Source organism: Talpa europaea, assembly GCF_964194135.1.
Source record: "Talpa europaea genome assembly, chromosome: 7".
NCBI classification, from domain to species: Eukaryota; Metazoa; Chordata; class Mammalia; order Eulipotyphla; family Talpidae; genus Talpa; species Talpa europaea.
In genome coordinates this window covers 34,971,177-34,982,685 of record NC_140074.1, presented here as the reverse complement: position 1 = coordinate 34,982,685, position 11,509 = coordinate 34,971,177, and the positions used below count along the sequence as shown (strand labels likewise).

Below are 11,509 nucleotides of genomic sequence, written 5' to 3'. Positions count from 1 at the left end.
CACCAGTGAGGTCCCTGCCTACAGAATTCTGTTAAAAGGAATGTGAAGCACTCAAGTCCATCAGGATCCAAGTCTCCTCAGTAAAAGCATCTACTCTTCTTTTTTTTCCTCTTAGAAAAGGCGGAATTATTCTGAACCTCTCTATCTTGTCAGTTGGTCAATTGAGATTTTATATACATAAAAATGGACGACAGTATCTCTTACCTAAAAAAAGGATTCTTTAAATCGAGGATGTTCCCAGATCTGAAACCCGTCTGGTTAACCAGCGCCACGATCTGAATGTCATAGCTCTGTCTGTATGGAGGGGGGGAGGGGAGGGAAACAAAAAAAACAAACATGTATATATACTGCATCTTCTTTAGCTACTCAACTGTTCTGGGGCATGTAGGTTGTTTTCATAATTTGCACTGCAATAAATATGGGAATGCATGTTTCCTTTCAAATTAGTTTTTTTGACTCTTTTCAGTAGATGCCTAGGGGTGGTATATATACAAAATGGAGTATCATGCATCTATCAAAAAAGTAACTTCATGCCATTTATGGCAACATGGATGGAGTTGGAAGGGATAATGCTAAGTGAAATAAGTCAGAACGAGAAAGATAAATACTGGATGGTGTCACTATTATTTGGAATATAAAGTAACTAAATTAAGAGATAAATACTAATTTAAACCCTAACCCTTGATAGCTAACTACTGAACTGAAGAACCAAGGTGGGGAGGAGGTAGAAGAGGGAAGAAAGCACAATGAACTATGGTGGTGACTATGGGTGAGCTGTTGGTGGGTGCCCGATGGTGGTGGTAAGTGACGAAGGTATTCAAATATTGTCTCAATTAAAAAGTATTTCCTCTGATTATAAAAGTGCTACATATTCACAAAGGAAAAATTGAAAAAATAAGGAAAAATGGAATGAAAATAAATAATTCCTAATGCCACTAGACAAAGATTCTTTCAGCTAACATTATAAAGCATTTCTCTTCTAGGTTCTTTCCCTCTATTTATAGATATAAATCCTTAACAAAATGATGCTTAAGTCTTTTTTTGTAAATTCTTATTTTATTTAGCACTAGCAAGTGTTTATCCTTTATCATAAGATAATTCTTTTTTTTTTTTTTTTTTTTATAGAGGCATGCTTTATTTATTTGTTTGCTGGTTTGTTTGTTTGTTTGTTTTTACATGCACTGGGTACAGTCAGAAGCGCGGGAGGGTGAGAGAATTCACCAGAGCCAGAGCGGGGAGCAGAGCAGGCAGAAGGTCCGAAGTACACTGCTGAGGGGAGCAGCGGGCGGCAGGAGAGGTCTGCACGCCATGTGGGACCCTCCTCTGGTGGCCGGGGAGCAGCCGGGGATCGAACCGGCGCCGCAGAGGCCGCGCGCAGTTTCGCAACCCAGCGCTCAACCGCTGCGCCACCGGGGAGGCCCATAAGATAATTCTTAAAAATATAGTTTCCAATAGTAGTATATGAATACAGCATTTATTTAATAATTCTCCACTGTTAAATACATTTTTAACATTATTACTTATTATAACAAAAATCTAGTTTTATGACAGAAATTCAGCTGCAAAAGGACATTCTTTTAACAGATATGTTGTCCTATTTGTGATTATTTCCCTGAAATAAATTCTTTGAAGTAGACTTACTGAGTTAAAGGATACAGACATATTTAAATTTCCCAGTACCTATTTCTAAAATGCCTTCCAGAAAGTATACCAAAATACTTCCTCACCTAAAAAGTATAAAAGTGCTAATTTTACTATACCTTTACCAATTCAACATTTAAATTCGGGGGTTTAAGATATTATTAATTTCATTTGAATTTCTTTGTTTTTCTAGCCTTCTTTTTTAAGTTCCAGAAATAGGGTATAACACAAATTTCTCTACTCCTACTCTCCACTCTGTAATTGCTGGTAGCCTGGGCAGGCTTAAAAATAAGTTCAGATTGGATGAAACCAGTAACTCAATGCTAGATTTTATTGGGCCCAAACAAAGACGGAAAAAATGTCATTCATTGAAACATGAAGATTATGTCTCTTGATCTTCAACTCATTTAATTGACTCAAAGCTCTTTGTTTTAAACTTTTTTCTTCTATCATATACAAATGCCATAGTTTACTGCATTTGTGCTATTCAAAGGTAGACAGCAGAACCAGACATTGACAGTGAGCTCATGAGAAATAATCATACACAAAAATTAATTCAAAATGGTCAAAAGAGTTGAATATAACACCTGGAGTCATAAAATACTTACAATATACTCCAGGATGCCAACCATAGAAATGTATTTAGGGAACAAGCCCAATGGCAAGGGAAACAAGAGCAAAAATAAACAAACAGGACTATATCAAAGTAAAAAGCATTTGTATCTTGAAAGAAACCACCGTCAAAACAAAAAGGCAGCCTATGGATTGGGTGAAGATGTTTGCATATCACATTTCTAACCAGGGATTAATTTCCAAGATATATAAAGAATCCATGCAACCCAACAAAAAAACCAAACAACCCAATCAAAAAAGGGGCAAAAGACCTAAACAGACTCTAATGCAAACAATGGACTCCCAAAATACAGACTGCCAACAGGCACATGAAAAAAATGCTCATCATTACTTATTATAGAGCAAAAGAAAACCATAGTGAAATATCTCCTCACTATTGTGAGAATGGCCTGTATCAAAGGGACTGGAAGCAACAAATGTTAGTGATCAGAAGCAACAGATTTTGCACAGCCTCTATGTAAAATGGTAAGAAGAGTCCTTAAAAAAAGGAAAATATCATATGAATGAGCAATACCACTGCTAGGCATTTACATAAAGAATACGCAAACTGGAAATATGAAAAGGTTTAAATTTTCCTATGTTCATGGCAACATGATTCACAACAACCAGGTCATAGAACCAAACTAACTGTCCAATGACAGATGGTAGGATAAAGAAATTGTGGAGTATATACTCAATGGAATAAACTCAGCTCTTAAAAATGATGAAACAGTGTCTTTGGGGACAACACTGATGGATCTTGATGGATGCTACGTGAAATAAGTCAGAAAGTGAGAGACAGTTACCAGATGAATTCACTCATTTGTGGAATAAAAATAACCAAGAGAACAAATTGGTCAAGTGCAGCAAAAATAATTCTTAGACTCTGTGAAAAATACACCAGTTGCCAGTGGGAATGGGGGGGAAGGGGAGAAAGACGGAAGGGAAATCAGACCTTGGCAAGGGAACTTTGGTGAAGAGTGAGTGAGGTATGTGCACATATGGAGGTGTGAAGTTGTACTCCCAAAATTATACAGTATGTATACAACTGAAAAATTAATAAAATTTGAGAAAAAAGTAAGATACGTGAATATCAATCCAATTTTTGGTATACAATCTTTTTGTTTTTTTAAAAAAAACTTTTTTTCCTTAAAGATTTATGTATTTATGCATACAAGAACTGAGGTACAGGCCAGAGGTGAGGGGGTGAGAGGATTTACCAGAGACAGAGTGGGAAACAGAACAGGCAGATTGACTGAAATACACTGCTGAGGGGAGCAGCAGGAGAGTCAGAGAGGTCTGCTGCGCCGTGTGGGTAGTTCCCTGGCCAGGGATTGAACTCGTGCTGCAGTGGCTGTGGATAGCTTCATAAGTTGCGTCTTAACCCCTTGCGCCACCAGGTAGGCCCCAATTTTTGGTATACATTCTGATGCTGAATAAAAGGTGCTATTTATTATTGTTCAAAACCAAAAAACTCATAACAATGTTTCCTGTTGTGGTTAGGAAGAAGAATTAGTAAGTTCTTGCTATAGGATCCTCAGCAAGTCTTTCTCTGAATGCTATTTATGATCACATTGTCACTTTACACTCACTTTTCACAACCCATCATTCTTCTTTCACCTATCTTCAAAGTCCTACTTCCCCTATGGGAAAGAGAAAAAGAGTTTCATGTCATGACATGGATGTTTGCTCAGTGAAAAGCTGAGATTTTTTTCGTGTGTGTGTGTGTGTGTGTGTGTGTGTGTGTGTGTGTGTGTGTGTGGTGGGGAAGCAGCTAGGGGGTAAGGGAAGGGCACAGTTAAATTCACTCTATTGATAGTGATTCTTCTCACCAAGGGAAAATGTGTCCTCACCTAAAATTTCCAGAGAATAATGCACTTTTCTATTCCAGGAGTAGCATCATACTAGTGCCAAGAGATCCAGGATGCTAGCTCCAAATCCAATAATGAATGTGCAGTGTTCATAAAGCCAGCAGTAAGTCATAATGTTCCAAAGTTGTGTCTACAGGACCTTAAATAACTGCTAATGTTTTGGAAACCAGTTATTTAGTGATGTGTATTAAAAACTGACTGAAATCTTAGACTTACTCAAACTCTGACAGAGAAAACAGGAGAATACAAGTGTGGATGTACCTTAGTTCAAGGTTGAATACAAAATAATTTGTCCACCAACAATTCTTTTATAATATTAAAGAATTAGACAGTTGGAAACAACACATGTAGGATGTCTTTCTGGGGAATGTGGTAATGGATGATAATTTCATCTTGGAGAATCCCAATCTTGGGATTGGCTTAGTGCTGATCACCAAGGCAGAACAGGATGGAGAAGCAGAAGTGGCAGAAAGCATGGGAAATTTGGCCCCAGTCACTGAGGATTTACTGGAAGATAAATGAAAGAATAAGATTCTCAGCAGGTGTGGAGGCTAGACCAGTGTTTTTCAATTTTTCAAAAGAGTTTAAATGTGCCCGAGAGAGGCATACACTGGTTTATAGAAGAAAATCTGAATGAATATTTTACACATTTTCAGTTAGTTTGTGTGGAGGATTTAACCACTTGCTGTCAAAATTTTTCCTCCTGTCTAAACCTGGGTACCTGTGAATGTGACCTTATTTGTGACCTTTGTACACATAATAAAGTTTAGATAAAGTCATACTGGACTACAGTGAGACTCAAATACAATGACTGGTGTCCTGCTAGGAAGTAAATCCGAGTAAAGACAGAGGCAGAGACTGGAAAAGTGCAGCTACAACTCCACCAGGATTTCAGAAGCTGAAAGACATGGGAACACTTCTTTTCTGGAGTCAACAGAGTCAACATGACTGTGCTGATACCTGGATTTCGTACTTCTAGTCTCCAAAACTGTGACAGAAGCCACTCAGGCAATGGTTGTCACAGAAGCCTTAGGAAATTAATATAGTTATTGATCAAATGTATATTAGACACTAGTAATTCACTAAGTAAACGAGAGTTCTAAGCACCAACTAAGAGTTAAGATATTTACTGCCTTAACCAAGTTCCTCAGGTTATACCTTAAGTAATATGGTACAACATAACTGAGTAAACACGAATTAGCTGATGGGCACATGGATCAGAGCTAAAAGATTCTGAGTAGCAAGGTAAAGTGAAGAAATGTCCCAGAAAGCTGCACCAGCACGCACTGTTACTCCGCCGCATCATGCACAACAGCTTCACTTTAGAATTCCTTCTGCTGCAGCTGTTCAAATACATAGTTGCTGAAAGATTTCCACTTAGGGGAAGTCCAAGGCACAACATTTTATTTTATTTTATTTTTTTAAAGATTTATTTTTTATTTATATAAGCACTGGGTACAGTCAGAAGCGTGGGAGGGTGAGGGAATTCACCAGAGCCAGAGCGGGGAGCACAACAGGCAGAAGGACCGAAGTACACTGCTGAGGGGAGCAGCAGGCGGCAGGAGAGGTCTGTGGGCCATGTGGGACCCTCACCAGTGGCCGGGGATCGAACCGGTGCTGCAGAGGCTGCGGGCAGCTTCGCAGCCCAGCACTCAACTGCTGTGCCACCAGGGGAGGCCCCAAGGCACAACATTTTAAAGATGACCACTAGGAGCAGAACTTGAAGCTCCCCAAACTTTAATTATTTGATCAGGACTTTTCCTACTTTATAAAATATGAAGCTCATCAAACTCTCTGGAAACCAAATCCTCTGAAAATCTTGGGCACAGACTCCAAATTTTAAGTTATGTTTCAAAACATAGTATAAGGAATCTAGGTTAATATAACAGTTATGTTTCATAGTACAGGATATGTGGTTGAGCTAGATCCAATAATCAGCCTATATATTTTTCCAATGATTTTTATATCTGTTTTCATGCCTTATAAAATACAGATTTCATGAATTTCTAGATATGTATATATACACAGAAATGTGCATACATAGAGAGACTAGAGTACGTAGTAAAGTATAGGAGTGAGGACTTATTTTTGTGCTTCATATTATTATTGTTATTGTTATTTCTATAGTACAGGAATATAATTAAAAGATCAACATTAGTATTCTTGGGGGACACGAGATAAAATATTTTTACTCATAGATGCACATGATCAAAAAGCCTTGGAGACCACTTCTGTGAACTTTAGGGATATAAATTTCACAAAGTTCATGAAAATGATAACTTCTATTTTATTGTTTGGAGCAATAAAATTAATGACAGCCCAAGAATGATGGGAGGTTGTCAAAAATAAAATGCTAACTATACAACCACAAATGATCTTGGCAGGGAAGGAAAGGGCAGTGATTGTCACACCTATGTGGTTGCTCAGGGAGTTCTCCCCGGAGGTCAGAGTTGAAAAGAACATTTGACAATAAGGGAGGGGAAGAGCCTATCCAAGGCAGAATAAAGAGGTTGCACCTTACTGGAAAAAAAAAGAAAGAACATGAAAACACAAACACTGACCTTCAAAAAGCACTGAGGTTTGTAGAAAATAACAAGTAAAATCAGAATTTTATTTTTTTCAGGGAACAACAACAATGGGATTTGTTTTAAAATCAGAATTTTAAAACACATTAGCTGATGAGGTATGATCGCAGGAAAGAGAAATGGAATTAAGTTTCAGTGTGAACCTATTCTGTATTATTTACTATCCTCCTGTACTCTTTCTTTTAATATTTGCAAAAGCTTGGCAAGACAATCATTATAAATTCTACTTTACAGATAATGAAGTAAGCAAAATGAGGCGCGAGAGAGATTCATTAGCTTGCCCAAGGTCATTCATGTCCAGAAGAGATAGGTACCGAACCAGGGTACATTAGAACCCAAATTCTGGTCTCCTGTCTCTACCCAAGGACGCTGCTGTAATATAAACATCTTCCTCCCTCTCTTTCTCCCTTTCTTCTTTCTCTATCCTTTGCCAATGATTTCTTCTTTCAATTCTGCCAAACTAAGTTTTTTTGTTTGTTTACATATTTTTTACATCATTCTTCATTTTGTACAAAGTATGCTTTCTCCTCTCCGGTGTAGTCCCTGTGAAATTCCCACCACCAGTTCACCCAGGCACCATCACCACAGTCCCTTGTGCTCTTCCCTCCCCTGTCTTTTTTTTTTTTTTTAAAGGTTAACAAAAGGTTTATTTACAAGGGAAGGGGAATGAGGAGATGTGCAACTCAGGGAGAAAAGAGGGAGATAAATTCTTAAATGGTCCTACCTGTTCCGCCGACCTGGAATCCTAAATGACCTGCGGAGACCAAACCTGCCTGGCCAAGAGCATGAGCCAAGTGTGCCCAACCCCACTAACATGGCTGGTTTTTATTTACAAACAGAGAAAATGGCTGCTTAACTCTGCCCTTAGGTCCTCACCACTTCCCTCTGGGGATCCTGGGATTTGTAGTTCCTGGTGTCTTGATGGAGTCCCTCCCCTGTCTTGATCCTTCTCCCTCCTTCTCTCCTGCAGAATGTCTCTGATTTATAGCTCCCTGGTGATTCTGATTTTTAATTTATTATAACGACTTTTTTTTTTGCCAAGCTAAGTTCTTAACAAGAGAGGGATCATCCACTCATGCCTCCTTCATCCACTCAGTCATTCCACAACATTGCTGAGTCTCTGAATTATATTAAATGAGGAGGGATCCACCAGCCAATAAGGCCCTCTTTATAAGGATGCTCACACCCAGGCAAATAATAACCACACAGTGTTGGTGTATAATGAAGGCATGGAGGGCTACAGGAGCCCTGGGGATCATGAAGAAGGAGCATTAAAGGTGATAGTTTGCTTTCTTTTTAGCTATCAGAGGAACAATAGAGAGAAGGATATGAAAACATGACTGATAAGGATGAGACCCAATATATGTCAGAGGATATAAAGGAAAAATATGACCTAAATTAATTCACTCACCTATTACATTCCAAGATACCTTAAAATATAAGTATTTGAAAACAAAGCAATGTTACCCTGGCTTGCAAAAAGCAGAAAAGGCAACATTCAAAAACATCAGGCAGATGTGGGCTATTGCTCCTTAGCACTTCTTTTCTTTTTTAGAACTGGTCATTAAACAGATGGTTTATGAGGAAGAAAGTGGTAGCTTCCTGGATGAACATGACACAAGTCAGCATTTTCCATTTTTCCTCCTGGAAGTCATCCAAAATCAGGGAAAACAGAAAGACACTGCAGACCATAGACCTCATGTTCTGCAAAATCAGGAGAAAAATAAATCTGCCGTCTCCAACGTACATGGAAAGGCTGCAAAAGCACTTGAGATTGGTTGGGAGCCACATGGGAAGAAGTAGAGAAGAAGTGCAAAGGTTGTTATGAGAACCCAGGGGAGAGCTCAGAAAGTGCTGGCAACAACACACTACCTGAAAGTGAGGGGCATTTTCTGAAATGTAAGCAGCTTAAACAGGATTGCTTGTAAATCTTGTGTAGGCATTGGGGTGAGCTAGGCTATAGAGGTGGAAGTGCTCCTGGAGCTGGAACGTGCTGGAGCAATCTAAAGCCTCAGGAGGGGAGCACTATTTTTAGGAAGCAGAATGATACATAGGAAAAAGAGCTGGCAAAACAGCATGGAGACTCCTGAAATTGCTCTCTAGGAATTTATCACCCATTAACTGGATGGTAAACACCAAGGACATCAATACAAGGACACTATTAGAAGAAGAGCAGAACTGCCATTTGGAAGTTGGAAAAGACTTATTTCCTTTTAACTGAATTCAGAAACACAACTAAGGACAATGAATAGAATATATAGGAATGTAAAGGATCAATGGCAAGAATAATCTTTTAATAATTGAGATGTCTATACTAGAAATCATCAACAGCTGATGACCATATGAAAAGTTACCTAGCTTTACCAACATTTTAGGAAATGTAAATCAAAACAACTAGATGCAACCTTGAAAAATTGTTTTGGGGCTGATTAGACTGGTTAAAAAAAAACATGGGGACTGATAAGTTCCAGTTTAGAGAAAAATGTGGAGAAACAAGCTCGTTATCCATGGCTGGCATGGCCACTGAGAGAGGTGGTATCTATCAGACTGTGACATGTACAGTCCCTTTGAACCCTGTCACCATTTCTAGCCATCTCATTTAAAATATTCATGTCACTATGCAAGCTATATGTTTAAGGATATTTAGTAAAGAATTGTTTGCAATGGTGAAAATAAAAAATTAGAAGCAAAAAAAATATTGATCAGGGTTTTTTAGAAGATACTATCATATATCCATACTCTTGACCAGTATACTTCTATTAAAAAGAGCACAGCAGATGTGTCTGCAGCCAGGACTTATTACTAAGTGAAAACTTGGCAGTACAGACTGCCTTGTGAAAAACGATAGCAACAAAAACAACACAGAGAACTAAACACCCTAAAATGATGTTATTTGTTGGTATCTGTACAGAAAATAATACGAAAGGCTGCACACCAAGAAGTCACATCTGGGAGTAAGGTGAGGGATGGGAGTGTGAGTAGACTTAGATTACCAACCTCAGAGTTTGGTAGCTTTGAATGTATATGTGAGCATGTTAGGTTTTAATAATGAAAGAGATGAAGACTCTCAAAAGTGAAGGGTTCATTTTTGAGGTGGTGAGCTCTCCATCCTTGGTGTGTTTAAGTTCTGGACCAAGGAAGGGAGGGAGGTAGGAGGGCAGAAGCCTGAATGAGATGACTTCTGAGTATCCCTGATGTCCCAGAAGTCAGTGAACCACTCTGCTACTCCTTGCTTCTCTATCAAACTCAGGTGAAGCTCCAACAAGGTGAAAGAGAGCGAGCATTTTTAAAACGAGATAAATCAAAGTAATTACTGCAGAGAACTCATGAAATTCATTATGAGAAGGAAGCAGCCAGTTCTGACACTGTCCCTGCAATGCCTTTCCCCTGCAGTACAGATCAATTCTGCTCTTCTAAATTAGGGGTGTGTGGCTAGATATAGGTAAGGGAGGCCAGGAAGGTGATGTGGGATATAAAATGCTTGGTAATTAAAGCCTTTGGCAAGCTCCCACGAGCTGATGGATTGATTTCCTTCCTTCTTCCATGGCCTCATGGAGAACACTGACCTTGAGTTATCTGAAGCTCCTCTTCCTTGCCACATTCAATCTGAGGCTTTACAGCTGAGGACACCTGTGCAAATTGGGGCACACCTTTACAAAGCCTGCTGTCCACTTCTAGTGATGGAGTCTCAGGGGTTTGCTGCCTTCCCCCAACTAACTCCTAGCTGTCAGGGCTTGAGAGGAAGAGGTGGGATGGTGTCATACTTTCCTGCTTACCGTTTGTTGGCTACAAACAGCACTTTCCCTGAGAGTGTCTCCCCTTCCTTGGCAAAGAGAGGAGTCTGAAGAAGGCACCGCACCTGATACCAATGGGTCAGAGGTTCAGTTGGGGCTGTTGACAGCCAAACTGTTACCCTATGGGACAAGAAAAGAGTTAAAATCCAATTTTATTTCAGGCCCATATTAATGGATTGGACTGGAGACCTAGGTTGTGAAGTGGTTTCATTGCATTTGACTCATGAAATCTTTTTCAGATAAGGATAGCTCAATTTATCAAGCAATTATTATGTGCTGGGTACTACACTGAGAGTATTATGCATATTATTCTGTTAAATCTGTACAGCCTATAATATAAGCCCAGAGTGATTAAAGGACCTGCCCATTGTGACACAGAGGATTGCTGGAGAGTCAGGCTTCAAAACCATGAACTTGCCCAATCTGTCTGTCTATATTTCTGAATCAAGCATCATTAGAGTCTAATGGATAAATTAGGAACTGATCTGTTTGAAATTTTGGCAGCATGAGAATTCTGGAGTCTGGATTCTTATTGTCTCATGCTAACTTGTTTAACACAGTTTCTGGAAGCAATAAAAGCTACTGGAGCACATGGCCTTTGCTGGTCTTCCAGCTTGGGTTCCTGTATTGGTAAATGTGTGTGTTTGTGTGTGTGTGGTTAAACTGAAGTTCTTCATTTTATATGGCAAAGTGAGAATGTCTTTCTGTGCTTTGAACACAGAGGGGACGTGTCCAGGGGTCAGGCAGTGGTCACTGGCTTACAGGGGAATAAGGCACATATTAAGCATGGGGCCAGTTCCTAAAGGGTCAGTTATGACTTGAAGTTTCTTGGGAAAAAATTTATATAATGTAACCACCAAGTAAAATAAACCACTTTTATGCAGAAATATACTCTGCTATATTATGGAGTAGAAAGCAACGTTCTACGGATTTTAGGATAAAACATTTAACTACAAAGAAATGTCCCCTCTTGAAGCTTATTTCACTCCTACAGGACAAAACGCCT

The 11,509-nt window shown here is 39.1% G+C and overlaps 1 protein-coding gene across 1 annotated transcript in view; it reads right to left on the bottom strand.

The window, feature by feature from the left end:
* Positions 1 to 200: 200 nt before the first annotated feature.
* Positions 201 to 11,509, bottom strand: part of LOC311172851 (histone-arginine methyltransferase CARM1-like) — a gene marked incomplete at its 3' end in the record, with an annotated part of 104,552 nt that continues 93,243 nt past the window's right edge. Inside the window, exons 8-9 of the mRNA XM_084236384.1 lie at positions 10,486 to 10,623; positions 201 to 294 (exon numbers count right to left, since the gene is read on the bottom strand). Of these exons, the coding sequence (XP_084092510.1) occupies positions 201 to 294; positions 10,486 to 10,623 (232 nt within the window). The remainder of the gene's footprint in view (positions 295 to 10,485; positions 10,624 to 11,509) is intronic.